Genomic DNA, 22,360 nt, shown 5'->3' with positions numbered 1-22,360 from the left:
AGGATACCTACAAATGAGTGGATTGACATTCATGGTCCCCAGAGAATGAGGCTTACTGATTTTTGTGATCCCCTGACATTTTCTCTATTTCCACGATGAGGCTGCATTTGTAAAATAAAAAAAGTTAAATACAGTATATATTGATAACCAATCTGATGGATTGTCATGAAATTTGCTACAGATATTTACAGTGAGGAAAATAAGTATTTGAACACCCTGCTATTTTGCAAGTTCTCCCACTTAGAAATCATGGAGGGGTCTGAAATTGTCATCGTAGGTGCACGTCCACTGTGAGAGACATAATCTAAAAAAAATTATCCAGAAATCACAATGTATGATTTTTTAACTATTTATTTGTATGATACAGCTGCAAATTAGTATTTGAACACCTGAGAAAATCAATGTTAATATTTGGTACAGTAGCCTTTGTTTGCAATTACAGAGGTCAACCGTTTCCTGTAGTTTTTCACCAGGTTTGCACACACTGCAGGAGGGATTTTGGCCCACTCCTCCACACAGATCTTCTCTAGATCAGTCAGGTTTCTGGGCTGTCGCTGAGATACATGGAGTTTGAGCTCCCTCCAAAGATTCTCTATTGGGTTTAGGTCTGGAGACTGGCTAGGCCACGCCAGAACCTCGATATGCTTCTTACAGAGCCACTCCTTGGTTATCCTGGCTGTGTGCTTCGGGTCATTGTCATGTTGGAAGACCCGGCCTCGACCCATCTTCAATGCTCTAACTGAGGGAAGGAGGTTGTTCCCCAAAATCTCGCAATCCATGGCCCCGGTCATCCTCTCCTTAATACAGTGCAGTCGCCCTGTCCCATGTGCAGAAAAACACCCCCAAAGCATGCTTCACAGTAGGGATGGTGTTCTTGGGATGGTACTCATCATTCTTCTTCCTCCAAACACGGTTAGTGGAATTATGACCAAAAAGTTCTATTTTGGTCTCATCTGACCACATGACTTTCTCCCATGACTCCTCTGGATCATCCAAATGGTCATTGGCAAACTGAAGACGGGCCTTGACATGTGCTGGTTTAAGCAGGGGAACCTTCTTGTGCCATGCGTGATTTCAAACCATGACGTCTTAGTGTATTACCAACGGTAACCTTGGAAACGGTGGTCCCAGCTCTTTTCAGGTCATTGACCAGCTCCTCCCGTGTAGTTCTGGGCTGATTTCTCACCTTTCTTAGGATCATTGAGACCCCACGAGGTGAGATCTTGCATGGAGCCCCGGGTCCGAGGGAGATTGACAGTCATGTTTTGCTTCTTCCATTTTCTAATGATTGCTCCAACAGTGGACCTTTTTTCACCAAGCTGCTTGGCAATTTCCCCGTAGCCCTTTCCAGCCTTGTGGAGGTGTACAATTTTGTCTCTAGTGTCTTTGGACAGCTCTTTGGTCTTGGCCATGTTAGTAGTTGGATTCTTACTGATTGTATGGGGTGGACAGGTGTCTTTATGCAGCTAACCACCTCAAACAGGTGCATCTAATTTAGGATAATAAATGGAGTGGAGGTGGACATTTTGAAGGCAGACTAACAGGTCTTTGAGAGTCAGAATTCTAGCTGATAGACAGGTTTTCAAATACTTATTTGCAGCTGTATCATACAAATAAATAGTTAAAAAATCATACATTGTGATTTCTGGATTTTTTTTTTTGATTATGTCTCTCACAGTGGACATGCACCTACGATGACAATTTCAGACCCCTCCATGATTTCTAAGTGGGAGAACTTGCAAAATAGCAGGGTGTTCAAATACTTATTTTCCTCACTGTAAGGTCCCTTGAGGATCAGTTCAAATTATTTTTGTGACCCCTGCACAAAAGTGTGAAACATATATAAGATAATAGATAGATAGATAGATAGATAAAATATGGTGACATGTAAAATAAACTAAAACAATATATACAGTTATTTATGCCTATATACATACACATACACACTTCGAACATTCCACGGTGCATTTTTGAATTTGCATCAGGGGTGAATGTAAACAGCAGCAACCAGATGATAATATGAAAGTTTCATCTTCACAATAAACAGTCTGACATTTGGGAAACAGAGTCCATCTTGACTGTGTTTGAGCACCAAGCATCATTGATGTAAAACGTCCACCTCCTCTCATCCTGCCGGAGTCTTGCGCTGACAGCTCGGAACACGGAACACCAGCAGAGTGCTTGAGCCGGGATGTTGATGGGGTGATGTGGGCACAACAGCCTCTGAATTCTGATGCCTCGTCAACATGAGTCCCATTTTGTCCTGACCGGCTCTCTAGGAGCAGAATTAAGTCCAAGCTGGGCCAGCATGGCTCCTCTCCTGGCTCTCTTTCCTCTCCTCCGAGTGATCGCCGCACCCACCGTGGCGCCAGGTCTGGTTGTTTGGGCCGGGTGGATCCGATGAATCCTACTGACTTTGGTGACCTGACTTTCATTTTGTCCAACAATTTGGTTCATGAATAAATATCTGTAAAAACATGATAATCCCATCAGAAAAAGAAAACAGGTCTCATATCTACACAACATACCAATGGTTCTCTGACTGCACTGATGGGAATCTATAAAAATGAGGGACAGAAGCTATATGGAACAAAAGTAATTTCATGTACAGTGTTGTTTATTCTCCTGGTGTACTCGGTGTAATTTGTTGGTTACCAGCCTAAGCTTAATGTCTCCAAGTGTAAAAATTCCTACAGTTCCCGTTTAAAACCTACATTTCCTGCACTACTCATTTCCCAGTGTGAGTTGTACGGTACAGTCACAAGACTGGCTCGCCAGTATATCAGCAGGATGTGATTTAGGGGAGAAGTATGTATTCATTAGATACCCAGGGGGCAAAATCTCAACAAGGTCCTGTCCTAATTCATTCCAACATCTATGCCGGAGGCTGAACTGCTGTCTTGATTATACCAATTTACCCTCCCACCCACCCAAAAGGAAGACATGTAATTACACTATTTACACTGGAGAGCTTTCCTCTCTGAAAGGTCCCCAAGTAAACACATGCTAGCTTTGATTTTGTTATGCGTTGGAGTCATTGTGAATGAAAAATACAATGTATGTCAAACCGTTTGCCTCTGTGACACTGAGAAATATTAACAGCTCTCATTGTAGATTAGGATATCTAAGGGCTGTAATAAAGGCTCTTATGAGGAATGAATAATGTCATCTAGTGGAAGGGAAGTGATCAGTGTAACTTGGATTGTTACATCACAATCAGATTTCAGTTATAACTGCAAAATGTAATATAAATGATTCCGACCAATTTATTTAGACTGTGGACAACAATACAAAATAGCTATAAAGATATAAGATAAGTATTTAAGTTCATATGTGACAGATAAACACATCTGATAATATTGTGTTTTGGACTATTTTTACCTATAATTAATTGCAAGTTCTCCCACTTTGAGTTTCTTTATGACTTAATAATTCAGAATGTCTAAATATAGAAGAACCTGTCTTCAAAGGTTTACCATAGTACCTGAGAGAGCTCAGTGCACCGCTTCTTACAGAAAGAAAACGCAAGCCAATAAATACAAAACCTTTACCACTTTAACAACACAGACATTTTGAAAAACAGGAGCAGATTTAGAAGACTGGTTCAACATTTTGAGAAACTTATTTGCTGTCTTTCTGTTACAAAGATAAGAAGATGTTTTAAGTATGGAGCTTGAGTCAAGATGTGGTTAGCCTAGCTTAGCATAAAGACTGGTGGAAGGGGAGTTGGTGAAAAATACAGCTACTCAAACCTCTAAAGCTCAAATATGGGTATTTCTCTTCAGCGTCCATGGCTATAGCATTTGTTACAAGATATGAATAGTGTGCAAAGTTTTTAGCATATGTCCCTGTACAGGTACAGTGGTACCAAACCTTGCAACTTCACTTGGTCAAGACACCAGGGGCACAATTACTGCGTCCAACTATTAAAGATATAGTTCCACGCACGTAATTCCCCCTAAAACCACAAATTGACATTTTTACATTGAGGTTTGTGTATGGATTAAACAAACAAGAAGAAGAAGAAGAAGAAGAAGAAGTTTTATTTATATAGCGCCTTTCCAGAGCTCAAGGTCGCTTTACATGGTACATTTACACACTAACACACAACTTACAATCACATAGGATACATATAGTCACATTTAAACGAAATACATGTTAAATAGATAAGTTTTTAACTGTGTCTTGAATGTAGCCACAGATGAAATATTTCAAAGTGAAAGGGGCAGTGAATTCTATAATTTTGGAGCATTAACACTAAATGACCTTCTACCTACTGTAGACAACCGGAAACGAGGGATGGACAATAAACCAAGTTCAGTTGATCTTAGAGACCGTGAAGGGCGGTAGGTGAAAAGTAGATCAGACAAATATGGGGGTGCAAGACCATTTAATGCCTTAAAGATGCAAATGAGATGCAATATGTTTTAGAGATGCTTAGTTTTAAAGAGGTTGGTATAGTAAGGGTTTTTTGGACAGAGCGAGTCTAGCTGTTTCCTCCTGCTTTCGAGTCAGTGACTTGTTAGTGATGTTTATTTTAGTTTTTACAGTCAATAATTTTATATGATCTATCAAATTACTGTGAAAACAACGTGACAATGTGAAAAGGGTAGTAGTGATGAACCTACAGATAACTGTCAGCTGAAGCTCCCCTCGGCTTTGCGGAGCTTTAAAGTGAGTTTCAGCTTATTATTTAGCTGTATGGCCCGTGGCTTTACAGTTTAGGTTAACTCTCACCGCCCTCACAGTGTCAGCCAGCAAATAGGTTCTAAAAAGCCACTGTACAATACCTGATCAACACCAAACAGAAGAGAGACACAGTTAAGAGACTAGCTGGTAAACAAATAGTAGCATTAACAGCTAAAAAGTCAGATATTTCCATCAGGGTTGGTGGAAAGTAGAGCTAAAGGAGAGTGAATATTATATTACATTCATCAGGTAACCAGAGACACAACTCCAAATGAAAGATAATGTTGCTCCATAACTGCTGGATATGTAAATTAGCAGTTTGCTAACAAGTTTAATATATCAACTCAATAGTTAATAATATGTTGATATTGGGTTCACAACTTATTTCTGCTGCCCACAAGTGGCCAAAAAATCTGTTGATAATATTATTGGAGATATTGGCGAGATGTAGTGTTAGCCTTTTAACCGTAGGCCTCTTTCACAGAAGACATGGCACAATAAAAAAGTAAATAATGTAATTAAATAATAAAATGAATGATGGCTGAAATCCATGTAGCTGCTTCAATTTCAGGGTCCTGGTCATGCTGGCTCACTAACATGGCTTACTGGGGCACTTTAATTAAACAGAGCCATCATTAATGTTATTAATAGTAACAAGTCAAAATGTTGCTGTGAAGAAGATGTACTATGAGAGCTAATCTGTTGTTTTTGTGTTCCCTGGAAACTTCTGATGGGATATTCTTAAAATTTGCTTGTGGCTTGCAGTCTCTTTATGTTGCATATGCAGTGTCACATTGGTGGATGTGTTTCTCCAACACATTCTCATCCCAGATTGTCCAATACAGACATTGCTTTGTCATGCCCCTTGGCGTCTCACAAGGTACCCTTGAGTGTCAGTATGAGACGCTTTTTTAACATGTGATCAATGTTGTGAAACCGTCACAGTTTGGTTAAGTTCAGGCACCAAAACTACTTGGTTAGGTTTAGGAGAGAGAGGGACAGACAGGCACAGATATAAATGAAATTAATAATAGTACTAACAATGATATAAATAGTTATGAATAGGACAAATAATAATAATTGTAGTAGAATGTGTCGAGGAGGAACTTGGGGCAGTAAGTAAGTGGTGCAACCACAGATCCAGACCCTACAGCTCCAAAATGGCCTATTTGCCTATTTGCTTGTGCAGTACGTTGAGCTTTCTGGGCCATCATAGAAGTTTATCATTTTTATTTATTCTATTTTATTATCTTAATCAAGAGGTGGAAGTTAGTAGGCCTACTTGAGTTTGAGGTACTTGAGGACTGGGAGGGAAATATTGTTGTTTTACTCTGCTACATTTATTTGGCAGCTCACATGCATTGTTACGCATCAACATATATATTGTGTAATGTATGCACATTATTGCTTATAATCCATGATGAGTTGTTTGACTTTTAATATATATTTTTTTAGTTTGCAATATAGTATTTCTGTGTATTTCACTTCGTGTCACTGCCTAAATCCTTTATATTCACATCGCTATTGTGAGTGAAAGTCTTTATTTCACTCAGTAGTTGAGAATGAATGAAACCTACTACTGTTTGTACTGTGTTAGGTGAAAACAAAACTGAGCTCTGTTGGGAACTGTTAATTAGTACACTGGTGCGATGTTGTCCAATGAACCACTTGTCACTGTGTGTATTAATAGAAGATGAAGTCTAAGAATGGACCCTTGAGTGTCATGGGCACATTATGCTGTGCTTGATAGAGTAGTTTAAATGTGCACTTGATATTCTCATACATCCCCAGGGACACATAGGTATATTTGAAGGTTTTCATTTCTACTATTCAAGACACCTACTCTTTACAAACTGATTCACAGTGCAAAATGAGCAATTACATGGTTTTATTATACAAAATGCTGTGCAGCCACTTGTGAATGTTCTCATTCTGGATTTCAAATAACCTGACCTAGAATAATACCTCTATTAGGGAAGGCCTTCGACAGTAGACATTTTCATAGCTATTAAATTTGTATATTTTTCCACTAAACACCTTTTCAGAGTGGAACATTTTTATTTACCAGGTATGATGAGTAAGTTTTTTTTGCTTTCAAATTAGATTTATTATTTGTGAAGAGAATGTCACATGGTTCATTGAAAGGTATCATGTGACTCAGCTGGCTAGCAGGTAGCTGCATCTCCTCCTGTTTCCTATCTTTCTGTCTCTCCTTACAGTGTGGCTTTAAGGACTACACACATGCAAAAGAACAGACAAATCAGGAGGCAGGTGATAATTGCACATGAGGAAAATGAATGAAGAACTCCATCTGCTGGCCAACTGTAGAGAAACACATACTTTTATGCAGTTTATGCATGAAATGTTCTGTAGAAGGAAATTTTAAAAGGAGAGTTGAACAGTGTTGCAGTCCTTGAAAGACGTAAATACATTTATGTTATCACATGAGGCCATCAGATGGGATCCATGTATCTTTAAAGAATTCTGGTTCAAGGATATTAACAGCAGCTCAGATTTATCCTTCAGAAATTATAATATTTAAGCTGTAACTAAATTGAAACTTCTAAAGACATTCAGTTCAAGCATAAGCTTCTCAAAAAGTAAAAAAATTACAATGTTTCCATGGGAGTAGCCACACACGGGCAACGTACTTTGGCATTACTTTTAGGCAATTTCATTTGTAAGCTATTCCATGTAGAGGGGAATCAGTTCGCTCTTTCTGTCAGAATAGCATCTGTCATATAGGCCTTTTTCACAGCAGGCATTTTGACTTGTCATGGCAGGTGTAACTAATAACATCAACTAATGCTCCATCCCCATTAAGTGTGCCAGTAAGCCATGACATACCTTGGAACTGAAATGGAATGCAGCCATTAACATAGATCTGTGGGTACTGTTCTTTAGTACCTTTGGGCTCTGCGTAGGCATCTCACATCACTGATATCACTGATGCTCAGGAGATGGGTACCAGTGATCTTCTGGGTACCAATGATCTTCTGAGTTCTAATCACCCACTGCAGAGCCTTTCAGTCTTTCGGCGATGAACATCACATGCAAGCTGGTGATGTTTCCAGTGAGGATGCTTTCTATTGCTCCTCTGTAGAAGTTAATGACAACTTGGCACGGGAAGTTTCCTTAAGAAATACAGAAGTTTCTGAGTTTTCCTTAAACAGGAGCAATGTGAAATTTTTAGTAAAAAGTCTTTAGTAGATACATGGCTACTTCATGATACAATAAAAAAAAAAACGTAGACAGACTTCTGTTCTTAGCAAGAATCTGTGTACTATTTAACTGCATCTAGGAAAAACCTCCTGCTGGAACACAGTTTCTTGGAACACAGTTTCTTTTTATATATTTTTTGCACTATGTAAATGCTCATTGTCAAAATAAAAAGGACAATTCAAGAGCTTTGTGGATCTATGCCATGTGTTCTCAGAAAATGACTTCCCCAGTGATTTTTTCTTTTTTGCCCTTTCTGTTAAAGCTTTGGTCTATTGTGATTAATAATGTACTAATATTGTGTTCGCATTGTAATTCAAAAGAAAAAAACATTGGTTCTTTAGGTCTTCAGGATTAAAAGGACAACAGGGTGGATTCTCATTCTACTCCAGGACCCATAAACCAAAAGACTGATAGACCGACAGAAAACAATACATTCGTGCACAAAAGTCAGAGGATTTAAAGGTCACACAACCTCCTCAGCAGAAGGAGTTTGTCTGGTTGAGCTGAGTTTGCGAGTTCTTCTTAACACCACCACAGATCTTGTGGCGATATTGATATTTAAACTGTGCAGTAATCCTCTATCCTGACATGCCTTAGTCTGGTAGTAATCTGCAAATAACACTAGATGGCAGTGCTGACTCAACGTATACATCCTTGCCAGGTTCCTCCAATTGAGGTATTTTTCAAAATATACTGAAAAAAACATACTACACCATAAACACCTAGAATTTAAGAGACCATGCTTATCAGTTTACATATTTTTATCAGTGCAGACCAATTTCCATGGGTTTTACATGCTCTTCTGGGTTGAAGAAAGAAAAACAAGAAGCAAAGTCAGGTAAATTCTGTAAAAGAACAAAAAATAGAAAGTGGTATTGAGTAATGTCAAAACAGATAAATATGTATTCTTAAGTTTTGTCCCTGGCATTAAGGATGATTCAATCACTGGTAGTAAAATGCTATTTTATTACTTTGATAACAATAATTACTTTGCCATGACTGCTCTATGTTCATCTTCAAAGTAGTTCCCAGATCTGGACTAATTATTAAAATGCATCCAATGAACTTTTGTACTGACCCTGATGTGTCTCAGCCTGCATATACAAAGCAAAGGGAGAAGTTGCTTCGTGTGGGTTGTGTTGACTTCTGTCATTTGATTGAAAAATGATGAATACATCTCAGCATACTTCATTAATTGGATAACATTAATTTGGAATGTGGGCATGTTTTACCTTCTGGACAGAGTTCTACTGTGCATCTGTTTTCTTTGGTACAGTCTATGGTTTTATCTCAAAAACAGTGATTGATAAAAATCTGCATTTTAACCAAGTTTAATTGAGAGAAATATATACATATACAAGTCACTAGTCTGAAAGAGCAACTGATCTTTAAAGAGAGTACTACATGCTGACACACATGTATGTGGCTAGGTACATATGTTCACGTGTGTACATTATTTTATTCTAAAAATATGTGTTCTCTCTTATCTGCATGTGCTTTTGGAAAGCATTTTGGTTACAATAGTTTGTATAGTCCGTGTGTATACACATCACAGGTGTAATTAATAACTGAAATGAATGTTGACTGCATTACATTTAATTGAACATTCTGCATGTGGCTCACTGGTATGGTTTCCTAGGATACTTTGAAGGAACTGAGCCATTGTTAATGTTGGTTGCTATGGCATGTCAAAATGTCTGCTGTGACAAAAGTCTATAGTGGTGGTGATAGCAGTAGTGATAGCTGCAGTAGTACTAGCTGATGTAGGTCTATAATCTATCTGCCACAAATTAACACGATTTAAATCATACAAATTTAAATAACTGTTCTTGCACATTGGAGTGAATTGAAATGGACTATGCTGGAAAGAAAATTATTCAGCATCTGTGAGTCAAGAATGTAAGACCGAAAAAAGGGTTACAAAGAAAACACTTAGTAAATTATAACATTTGGAATAAGTTACAGGCAGTCATGTAATTTTAAAAGCTTTTGTACCTGTGCTGCAGCAGCTGATTGAGTGGAATGGGCAAAGTGAGTCACAAACCTGTAGCTAGAGGCTACCTGAGCAGGCAACAGAGAAAAATAGTCACCCAGACTGACTATTTCTGAAATAGACTGGAAGCCATTATCATTTTGATTGGCACTTCTGTTGGTTTCCTCTTATCCTTCCATAGCCTTACACTGAAGGAGGAATGTGACTTTCTTCATGAAATTCCTATTAAGTATTCATCAAGCAAATTAATGTCAGATTTTTCAGGGTCATTAAGTTCAGCTGACAGTTATTGACACATACAGTGATATCTCAATTCACGTTCACTGTCAGCAAAATAACAAAAACAGACATAGCAGCAACATTAAATTTCTTCTGTGGCACAGTTGTTTTTTTCAGTTGAGTAATATTCAGACAGTTAAACACCTAAAGGACAAGCCACGAGGTGATATGGTCATAATATTAACAACACCTGAAAATTTGCTACCACAACAGTATCAGGGCATCCTTGAATTTCTTTAGATATACAGGTATTTGGCTCCAAAATGACAGTTTACGCCCAAGGCCCTGCTTAAATGTCAGGAGGGAGTTTGTCTAACTCACAACCTGCCAGCTGTGGGGAAAACACGGATGTCGACGTTAATTCAAAACTACAGTGTGTGAGGTGTAGAGAGAAGTGAGGTGAGGCTGCACACTGGTCCTGCTCTTTTCCAAACAAGTGAACTTGCTAACAAACTGTCTTTTTATAGAAGGGATAAAGGGACATGAACAGGTGTACTGTATATATACTGCATCTTTAACATCTTCAGTGGGATTATGATATGCAAGATTAACAACAAACTAACTGTGTTTACTCGTCTCCCCTGCAGCTACGCCACCAAGACTGATCCATAATAATAATCCCCAGCTGCAGAACAAACAACATCTGGGCGTGGAGAGAAGGGAGAGGGTGAAGTCTCAGCAGGGTGAGCGGCAGATGGTGACACTGCAGCAGCACTTCTCCAGGTAGCACCTGCACCACACCAACAACCAGGCTGCACACACTGAAATGCACTTACATACTCTACTAGAGCCTCATTGATAGTGGATATTTGAGAGTGTAAAAGGGAACTCAATCAATTTTACACATCAAAGTCTGTTTGAGGTCTCTGCTGCATATGGGGAAAACGTTGAATGAAGCCGCTTGTGGCTCCAGAGAGTACGGCACCAAATTTGATCAGTTTGTTTAGGGAAGAGTGCAAGTCTGAAAATAAAAAGAATCTGATGCAGAGTCCTCTGCAGCCAACTCCTCATCTCTGCTGCAGGCCCGAAGCTACATTAGTTGCTACTAGCAAAACACACCTGAATCTGCGACCCAACTGTTGGCGGTCATGTTGCATTGTGGGCGATGCAGGTGCCAGGTTTTGACAAGGAAGAATGCAGCATGGTTCTGCGCCATAGATCTGGACCCTTTTGTAATGCTAGATCTGTGGAGTATTCTTTAAACATCAGCTGATATACATACACGCATATAAACAAATTGCATAAAAAGATTATTGATAGGGATATATTTGGAAGTAACTGTGAAAAATATGTTCTGAACTAGACATTTTACAGTTGAATAATAACTCTAACACAGTAGCTTATATCATGGCAGATTGAAAGCCGGTGGCCAAGCGTCCAACTGAGCAACAAACATAATGCACAACTCACATCCATAAAAGGCCAAACACCAAATGTGATGAACTGCTGGGCTTCTGTTGTGACATCCAACATTTTCATTTACTTGAGAGCCCACTACATGTAGAGATTGTCTTTGAAAGAAAAAAACTGCTGAGTTTCAGTAGAGTGCCCACACTGAAACTTGATATGAAGTGTCCTATTGATACCCCTCCCAGGATGCGATAAATAATAAACAAACATTATGTCCAGCCAACTGCTGATCGCCGCTCATGATCCAAGTTCAATCATATGCTTAGCAAGCTGTGAGATTAGTTAATACATACAGAAGATATTAGAACTGCTGGCCAACATTTTTTGTGAAATTAGAAATTAGTTTTTTCTCTACATTCTTGTATTCTCTATTTTTGTAACATGCAGTGTCTCATCAGTAGCAGCCTTTTTAATCACATCCTGACTGTCAGTGTTCTGATGAAATACTAATGTGCTGGTGCTATGCATTTAAACACTGGCCTCTAAGGACCTTAAGTGGTGCTGGTGAAGTTCTGGAGGGTCCTTTGTGTCTCATATTTTATTTACAAAATAACTTTGTTTCTAAAAACTTGAAATTTACTTCCATGTTTTTAGATATTTCCAATTTCATTAAAATTTGATTCATATACTGCTTTTTAAACTCGCAACAAACACCATATCATGTGAGAGTTATTTGTTGGTGCACCATTTGAGATGCTATTTATCTTTTTGGTGTAAATGTCTCTTTTTCATCAAATTTGTTTTTTAATAAAATTAAAAAAGTAATCTGGACTACTTTTTTCTTAAACAAAATAACTGATGAATCATAATAATAAGAAAAACCCCAGATCATTTAGTTTTTGCTGTTTTGTCCAACTGCGCACAGTTGTTTCTTGTTTCTGTTTTTGTGTATTTTCACCAAAAACTATTGTGTCTGGTATTTATTTTACCTGTTACGTGTTGCGTTATCTAATAAAATAAATAAATTTAAAAAACCCCAGATCATTTAGTTTTTAAGTAGTTTAATATAAGCAGCTTTATTAAGGTTAAAAAGTCATCTTTGTGTATATTACATAAAGTGCACTGTTTTCGTGCACATATATGTGGTCTCTGAATTGTACTACAGCCTCAAATAAACTTAAATTCAAAATCTAACATAAAAAAATAAACATTAAATCCATTCTAAGGGCAAATATGTGCATGTTAAAAAGTGTATCTCTTTTAATGTCTTCTTAGTTCTGAAATAGAAAATCAATAGAAGACAATGAGTGACACAAATCAGTGCAGAGCAATTGACTTGTTAAACACTGAAATATATATATATATTCTCTCTTAACTTGAGAAAGTAGGCATTGTAATGTAATGAATAAAAATATAAAGCTACAATAAAGGATCGTCTTTCTAGTACAATTACTGATGGATTATACATGGACTGTCAAAACAAACGCCAAAACATCTGCGTTCACATGTTCAGTGTTATTAAGTGGCTGCAGTGGGATCCAGTGACAGCTGTAAGTGTGTAACCAAATGATCCTGCAATTAACTGAATAATAGTGCTTGTCTGTTAGGATTCCATATTTAAATACAGATAAATGTGCCTGTGTTCTGCAAATAAAGAGGGATGACAACCCTTTGGAAGAATAGCAGCGAGGTGCTTCCCCAAATACATTGTGCGTGGTACTGGCTCAGTTTTTGTTTCAATTTTAGTTTAGTGGGGCAAAAGGTTACTTTACATTGTTGTGCATGATGAGCTGAGGGTCCTGCTTTGAAAAGTGTTGCCTGAGGCAAAATGTCACAGAGCAGCAGAAACCCCTCTGGTAAGAAGGAAGCGGTCATTTCTAAGTAAAACAAATATCTATGTTACTGAAGCAATGTCATATACATACAGTAAACACATGCATGGGTACACATGTGTGTCTACATATGTAGAGAGTGCACAGCATGTAAACTTTGTATGTTGAGCACAATATAGGGCTTCATAATATATGTTATGTATCATATACAAGCATTTATGATTTTACCCATTGAAAAAAATAACAAACGTTAGTCCAGTCCAGAGAGGTTTAGTATACATTTTAGATTGTTTGGAACTGCAACCTTACTAACTTGTAAGTTTGCTAGCTAGAATCTCTGCCAAATTCAAACAGTCTATAGATGTGTTGTATATACTGCGTTTCTTCGGATGACTCCACTTTTACAAATAAAGGTCAGTTTATTAGTCAGGGGGAGTGTAACTCAGCCTGTGAAAGCAGTTTTAATCTGTCTCTTTAGTTTTTACAATGGCCAGCGCCACAATGCAACATTTTGCCAAATTTTGTGTCTTAGGAGTTGAGTGAGAGCAAAGCAAACATTCTGTGTTCATTCAGCAGTTTGAACACAGAGAAACAATCAAACCACAGACATCTCTCTTGCCAAACCGGAGTCATGAGACTGGAATGGCGAGGAGAGTACGAGGCCTTGTTAGGGGAAAGCCAGACAGGGTGGGAGCTTGTTTTTCCCCTTTCTGAGAGCACTCAGCTGCGCATTATTTCCCACATCGTCCACAGGGAGACTGGGAGACCCACTTTCTCTTCAGTGCCCAATCACAAACACAGAACAGTGACTAACGCTGAGCTGAGGATGCTGAGGACCCGTGTGGTTAGCCTCATTTCAAATGACCAGCACCGATGAGAGTCAGTAGGAAAGCAGCATGGGGTGAGTGATGAGTGAGTGGGAAAAATGTGGAGGCAGTGAATGAAATATTGCTGAGAATAACATGAATTTTGATAGGAATCATGTGGACTTGTGCGACTTTATGATGAGGCAAAACTTTCGGGAGACATGCTCTAGTGTTGTGAAAAAATAGCTTAACTAACATGGATAGCGATGAGTCTCAGGGCAGTTTCACCACAAAAGGGCCAAAGAGTTTTCTCTGTTTCATCACGGTTGAGGAAATCCCACAGAATTTGGTTTAACTGGCCTTTCAGCTAGTGGCATTCTGTGGCAGCAAGTGCACTGCAGTGGCACTCTGTGGCAGCTAGTGCACTGCAGTGTCAGCTAGTGGCACTCTGTGGCAGCTAGTGCACTGCAGTTTCAGCTAGTGGCACTGCAGTTTCAGCTAGTAGCACTCTGTGGCAGCTAGTGGCACTGCAGTGTCAGCTAGTGGCACTCTGTGGCAACTAGTGGCACTCTGTGGCAACTAGTGGCACTGCAGTTTCAGCTAGTGGCACTCTGTGGCAGCTAGTGGCACTGCAGTGTCAGCTAGTGGCACTCTGTGGCAGCTAGTGCACTGCAGTGTCAGCTAGTGGCACTCTGTGGCAACTAGTGGCACTCTGTGGCAACTAGTGGCACTGCAGTGTCAGCTAGTGGCACTCTGTGGCAGCTAGTGCACTGCAGTGTCAGCTAGTGGCACTGCAGTGTCAGCTAGTGGCACTCTGTGGCAACTAGTGCACTGCAGTGTCAGCTAGTGGCACTCTGTGGCAGCTAGTGCACTGCAGTGTCAGCTAGTGGCACTGCAGTTTCAGCTAGTAGCACTCTGTGGCAACTAGTGGCACTCTGTGGCAACTAGTGGCACTGCAGTGTCAGCTAGTGGCACTCTGTGGCAGCTAGTGCACTGCAGTGTCAGCTAGTGGCACTCTGTGGTAGCTAGTGCACTGCAGTGTCAGCTAGTGGCACTGCAGTTTCAGCTAGTAGCACTCTGTGGCAGCTAGTGGCACTGCAGTGTCAGCTAGTGGCACTCTGTGGTAGCTAGTGCACTGCAGTGTCAGCTAGTGGCACTCTGTGGCAACTAGTGGCACTCTGTGGCAGCTAGTGGCACTGCAGTGGCAGCTAGTGGCACTCAGTGTCAGCTAGTGGCACTCTGTGGCAGCTAGTGGCACTGCAGTTTCAGCTAGTGGCACTCTGTGGCAACTAGTGCACTGCAGTGTCAGCTAGTGGCACTCTGTGGTAGCTAGTGCACTGCAGTGTCAGCTAGTGGCACTCTGTGGCAACTAGTGGCACTCTGTGGCAGCTAGTGGCACTGCAGTGGCAGCTAGTGGCACTCTGTGGCAGCTAGTGGCACTCTGTGGCAGCTAGTGGCACTCTGTGGCAGCTAGTGGCACTGCAGTGTCAGCTAGTAGCACTCTGTGGCAGCTAGTGGCACTCTGTGGCGGCTAGTGCGATGGTCGTTCAGACTTGGCCTCGGGAGGCTCTAACGACCATAACAACTATCGCTACAACAGCCAGGAACACTAACAAACCAGCTGTATTGATGATCTTGGCAAAACAACCCCACAGAGGTTAAATAGTTGAGTTTCCCTACTAGTCATTTCAGAACTGAAGAGGTCTCTTGGATGAAGGACGAAAGGTCTTCCAGTATTTTCAAACAAGTCCAGTTGCCCTTGATTTTAACCTTCTTTGGATAACTATGACAAGGATGACTGGCACTCTGTGGCACTCTTTGGTAGTCGCACTGCAGTGGCACTTAAATTTGTAGCTAGTGGCGCTGCAGTGACAGCTAGTGGCACTCTGTGGTAGTGGCACTGCAATGGCAGTTTGTGGCACTGCAGTATTCGTTCACCCTCCCCCCACCAACACACCCGCTGTTTTCATTTTGTGTCAGGTCAGTGACTTGGGGCAGGAATGCCAGTGGAGTGCTCACAGTCAGGGGCTAGTGCTAATGGCTATCCCACATGCATCAAATAGGGGAAAAACCTGCTCTGAAAGTGACAGGGCAAAATGTCACTGCGTACAACATTATGGGGAACATGGTCAGTGTCTATCAAGCATACACAGCTCAGAGGGAAAACAATTATAAAATCACAAGGCAAGACTATACTGATACAGTGGAGGCCATTTGAGCAAATGTCAGCTGCAGTCTTATGGATGTTTTGAAGCCTTATTAGCTTGTGTTAGTATTATATGTCTAAGGACAATGAATTTCACACAACAGCTCTATGCAATAAATAAAAAATAAAATAAATTGAAAACAGAGCTCTGATGGCTGTGATGCCCTTCACTGTGAACATATATGGTCCTTAGTCTATTTACAGTATGTCTGAAACATTTTATGCCTACGTGACTTAGGAATCATTTTAGAACATTGCTATTATTTAAATTATATTATTATAATTATAATTATTATTATTATATTAACAGTGGGTCAAATAACAATCTGTAATGTGAAAGAAACTTTTAATGGTGTAATGACCCAACAGAGAATTATCACCCAACTGTCAAGTTCCCCTCTGCTCTACGAAGTGTTTTACCATATCTGCTTTAACAAGCAACTGTTTGCTAACATGTTAGCAAATATATCACCATTATGAGATGATAATATTAATATTTTTATTCAGTGATTGTGGTGCTTACATCTTGTTTCCACTGCCCTCAAGTGGCCAACAAAATCTGTTATTGTTAAACGTTAACGTTAAGCCACAGTGTTTTTTGTTTTATGTAATCCTTCTGAAGGCAGGTTGCGGAAACATGTTGGTTTTAGGGAATCAATCAAGACACTAATCAGCTGAATTCTATTTGTCCTTGTCTGTTAAATTTGAAAGACAGTATTTACAGTACAACATATAAAATATAATAATATAATATTATTTATTCATTGAGGATTTTTTTGTACTGTCATCCTTAAAAACACAGTAAACTACATTAGACAGATATACAATTAAAAAAAGTTCAGGATAAATAAACAAGTGATTGAGTGTGCTTTGCTGTCAAACTAAATATCAGAGGTTTTCTGCTTTTCATGATCTGTTTAAATCAAATATTGTTTTACTAGCAGATTTGCTTCTTATTCAGAAGATGAGGTGTTTGTTACAGCATTCTGCACATCATTATCATCCTTAAAATGCTTTTAGCAACAGACATTGTGTAATTGTGTATGGATGTCATCTCAGGGGCAGCTGATGATGGTGTCGACTGTTCCCACAGTCATTGCAAATAATGAAATGTGGAGATGTTCTATCAAAGTGAAAGGACCCTTTGATATAAGAGCCTTCATCAACAGGTTCATCGGCTTCACATTCCTTCAGTTCTATACTTTTGTATCCAATTAGAAACTTCATTACTGCATCCACTAGGCTGGAAAAATTACATTGTCCTGCAGATATTGTTAATTTCACCGTTCATTGTCTGGCCTGTCATAAGCTATTACATAAAGGCAACTTTGGACACTGATCCAAACATAAACAAAGGTGTATCCCCACTTAAAAATTCAAAACAGAGGATTGGACTCTGCTATCACTCCCAGTTGACATATCTTTTAATACATGGACTAACACAACTAAACTGACCAAAATGTTCAATTATAATCAGCCTAGAAAGTCTAACTTTGTATGTGAATTTACAGTTCAGGCCTAAATTGCTGGTTGAGCCTTTGGATGGTTTTCAAACCACAAGATTCCATTAATCCCTGTTGAAGAATGAATGTTAAGTTTTATCGATTTGATTTTCTAGCAATTCCTCCCATTCACTGGGCTACTCTGACCAGTTTGCCTGTTTGTTTGTTTTTTCTTGAATGCAGCATGGAGGAGACTGTGCGAACGCTACTACAGAACCAGGACTCATTGGAAGGGCCCAAGGTGGACCCCCTGGACCTCATGAAAGCATACAAGGTACAAGAGGGACCTCCAGTCTCAATTCAATTCAATTCAATTCAATTTTATTTATATAGCGCCAAATCACAACAACAGTTATCTCACAGCGCTTTTCATAAAAGAGCAGGTCTAGACCATACTCTGTGATGATATTTACAGAAGCCCAACAGTTCCCACCAAGAGCAAGCACTAGGCGACAGAGGCAAGGAAAAACTTCCTTTTAAGAGGCAGAAACCTCGAGCAGAACCATGGCTCAGGGTGGGCGGCCATCTGCCTCGACCGGTTGGGGTGAAGGAGAGAGAGAGAGAGAGAGAGAGAGAGAGAGAGAGAGAGAAAGAGAGAGAGAGAGAAAGAGAGAGAAAAAGAGAGAGAGAGAGAGAAAAAGAGAGGGATGTAAGGAGAGAGAGAGGGGAGGGAGGCAGCCTACACAATATACACACAGAGGTACAGACAGTGAAGGTAATGTTGCTATAGACTAAATGAAAAATGGTACAGATATTTATAGTAGTGTTAATGGTAACAATCGTAATGTTAATGATTATAATAACAATAATAACAATAAGACTAGCAACAATAGTCGTTGCAGCAGAGGGTGTCGAGCAGGAACACGGGGGCAGCAGGTGACCCGCAACCACAGATCCAGACTCCACAGCTCCAGAGCCAGAAAACCTGCAGGAAGTGATAGGAGAGAGGAGAGAGACGAGAAAGCACAAGACTACCAGAAAGGGGAGAAGTTGTGTTAGTAACATGCAATAATGGGATGAGGTTGCATACAGAGGGAGAGAAAGTAGAGGAGAGAGGAGCTCAGTGCATCATGGGAAATCCCCCGGCAGTCTAGGCCTATAGCAGCATAACTAAGGGATGGTTCAGGACTCACCTGAGCCAGCCCTAACTATAAGCTTTATCAAAGAGGAAAGTCTTAAGCCTACTCTTAAATGTGGAGATGGTGTCTGCCTCCTGAACCCAAACTGGAACCTGGTTCCACAGGAGAGGAGCTTGATAGCTGAATGCTCTGGCTCCTAGTCTACTTTTGGAGACTCTAGGAACCACAAGTAACCCTGCATTCTGGGAGCGCAGTGCTCTGGTGGGGTAGTAAGGTACTATGAGCTCTTTAAGATAAGATGGTGCCTGACCATTAAGAGCTTTGTAGGTAAGAAGAATGATTTTAAATTCTATTCTGGATTTTACTGGAAGCCAATGCAAAGAAGCTAAAACAGGAGAAATGTGATCTCTTTTCCTGGTTCCTGTCAGAACATGTGCTGCAGCATTCTGGATCAGCTGAAGAGTCTTAATGGACTTTTTCGAGCAGCCTGATAATAAGGAATTGCAGTAATCCAGCCTAGAAGTAACAAATGCATGGACTAGTTTTTCTGCATCATTTTTAGACAGGATGTTCCTGATTTTCGCAATATTACGTAGGTGAAAAAAGGCAGTCCTTGAAATTTGCTTAATGTGAGACTTAAACGACATGTCCTGATCAAAGATAACTCCAAGATTCCTCACAGTGGTGCTGGAGGCCAAGGCGATGCCATCCAGGGAAACTATATCTTTGGATAATGCGTCACGGAGGTGCTTAGGCCCCAGAGCAATAACTTCAGTTTTATCTGAGTTTAACATGAGAAAATTACAGGTCATCCAGGTTTTAACATCCTGAAGGCACATTTGAAGTTTAGCTAACTGATGAGTTTCATCTGGCTTGATCGATAGATATAACTGAGTATCATCTGCATAACAATGAAAGCTTATGGAATTTTTTCCTGATAATATTGCCTAAAGGAAGCATATATAAAGTGAAGAGGATTGGTCCGAGGACAGATCCTTGAGGAACTCCATGAGTAACTTTGGCGTGCATGGAGGAGTCATCGTTAACATGTACAAACTGAAATCGATCTGATAAATAGGACTTAAACCAGCTTAGAGCGGTTCCTTTAATGCCAATTAAATATTCTAGTCTCTGCAATAGGATCTGATGTTCAATGGTATCAAATGCAGCACTAAGATCTAATAAAACCAGTACAGAGACAAGTCCTTTGTCTGATGCAATAAGGAGGTCATTAGTAATTTTCACCAGTGCTGTCTCTGTGCTATGATGAGCTCTAAATCCTGACTGAAAATCCTCAAATAAACTATTGCTCTGTAGAAAGTCACACAGCTGTTTAGCAACTGCTTTCTCCAGAACATTAGAGAGAAATGGAAGGTTAGATATAGGTCTATAGTTTGCTAAAACATCCGGATCAAGTTTGGGCTTTTTCAGAAGAGGTTTAATTACAGCTACTTTAAAGTACTGTGGTACATAGCCTTTTGATAGAGATAGATTGATCATATCTAGTATAGAGGTGCTGACTAAGGGTAAAACATCTTTAAGCAGCCTAGTCGGGATGGGGTCTAAGAGGCAGGTTGATGGTTTAGATGAAGAAATTATTAAAGTTAGTTGGTAAAGATTGAGGGAAGCAAAACAGTCTAAACATGTATCTGGTTCTACAGCTGTTTCTAAGGTTCCTGAGTTAAGAGATAAATCGGTGCCAATTGAGGGCAGGTCTTGGTGAATTTTGTCTCTAATAGCTAGAATTTTATCATTAAAGAAGCTCATGAAATCGTAACTACTGAGAGCTATGGGAATACTTGGCTCAATAGAGCTGTGACTCTCTGTCAGCCTGGCTACAGTGCTGAAAAGAAACCTGGGGTTGTTCCTATTTTCCTCTATTAATGACGAGTAGTACGCTGCGCTGGCATTACGGAGGGCCTTCCTATAAGTTTTAAGACTATCTTGCCAAATTAAACAATTTTCCAGTTTGGAGGAATGCCAATTCCTCTCAAGTTTCCGCGATATTTGCTTTAATTTGCGAGTTTCAGTATTATACCATGGAGCTAACCGTCTTTGTTTTAGTATTTTCTTTTTTAGAGGGGCTACAGAGTCGAGTGTCATTCGCAGCGAGCCTGCAGCACTATCAACAAGATGATCGTTTTGGGAGGGACTGAAATTAGCATAGGAGTCCTCTACTTTGTGACTAGATAATGTATTTAGAGCTGATGGAATCGCATCCTTAAATTTAGCTATAGCACTATCAGACAGACATCTTGTATAGAAACTTTTGCCCAATGGCGAGTAATTCAGCAATACAAACTCAAAAGTTATCAAACAGTGGTCGGATAAAGAGGGATTCTGTGGAAACACCACTAAATGTTCAATTTCAATACCATACACCAAAACAAGGTCGAGGGTGTGGTTAAAACAGTGAGTCGGTTCATGAACACTCTGAGAGAAGCCGATGGAATCTAACAAAGAGATAAACGCAGTACTAAAGCTGTCATTCTCAACGTCCACATGAATATTAAAATCCCCTATAATAATAACTTTGTCCGTTTTAAGGACTAAAGTTGACAAAAACTCTGCAAATTCAGATAAGAATTCAGAATACGGGCCAGGTGCTCGGTACACTATAACAAAAATAATTGGTTGCAGTGATTTCCAACTTGGGTGCGAAAGACTAAGAACAAGACTTTCAAATGAGTTATAGTTTGGTTTAGGTTTAGAGCTGATTAGTAGGCTAGAGTCGAAGATAGCTGCAACTCCACCTCCTCGGCCTGTGCCTCGTGGAATGTGAGTATTAATATGACTGGGAGGGGTGGATTCATTTAGGCTAACATATTCTCCATCACCCAGCCAGGTTTCAGTAACACCAAATAAATCAATATCATAATCTGATATTAGTTCATTTACTAGTACACCTTTAGAAGAGAGAGATCTGATGTTTAAGAGTCCACATTTAACTCTCCTATTCATTTGCGCTATTGCTCTTGTGGTTTTAATTTTTATGAGGTTTTTATGCACAGCTCCTCTTCTGTTTACCTTTTTAAATAATTTCAATGGTCGGGGGGCAGACACCGTCACTATAGGATTTTCACTAAGTAACTCCTGGAATGGAGGAGCAGAGAAGTGTGTTAGACTGCGACTCTGCGTAGGGTTTTGGGTGGGTAACTGCTGAAAAAGAAGGGCAGAGAAGTGTGTTAAGTGTGTTCTCCACCTTTGGTATTATCACTGTGCCTATGTTGAAATGTTGCTCTCACCATTTTGATTTGAATCAACTGAAATCGTGTCTGAAAAAAACGTGAACTGAAAAAACTCTGAGAAACAGAGCACAATATTTTTCACTAATGTAATGAAGAACTTTAATAAGAAAATATGTGCACACAGTAAACAACAATCATCCAAATTGCAGATAGA

The 22,360-nt window shown here is 39.8% G+C and overlaps 1 protein-coding gene across 3 annotated transcripts in view; it reads left to right on the top strand.

Annotated features, from left to right (window-relative positions):
* Positions 1-22,360, top strand: part of LOC119903435 (nck-associated protein 5-like) — a 78,072-nt gene that overhangs the window by 4,908 nt on the left and 50,804 nt on the right. For 2 of the 3 annotated variants that reach the window (XM_038719583.1, XM_038719585.1), the window contains exons 2-3: positions 10,771-10,906; positions 18,063-18,153. In XM_038719583.1, coding sequence (XP_038575511.1) covers positions 10,878-10,906; positions 18,063-18,153 — 120 coding nt within the window. In that variant the 5' untranslated portion in view covers positions 10,771-10,877. Of the gene's footprint in view, positions 1-10,770; positions 10,907-14,095; positions 14,267-18,062; positions 18,154-22,360 lie in introns of those variants that run through there. The other variant, XM_038719584.1, reaches the window with a different exon arrangement.

Source organism: Micropterus salmoides, unplaced genomic scaffold (genome assembly GCF_014851395.1).
Source record: "Micropterus salmoides isolate LMB-PRFRI ecotype aquatic unplaced genomic scaffold, ASM1485139v1 Ms_hic_scaffold_15, whole genome shotgun sequence".
Lineage (NCBI taxonomy): Eukaryota > Metazoa > Chordata > Actinopteri > Centrarchiformes > Centrarchidae > Micropterus > Micropterus salmoides.
This window is presented reverse-complemented; position numbering and strand designations above follow the sequence as displayed.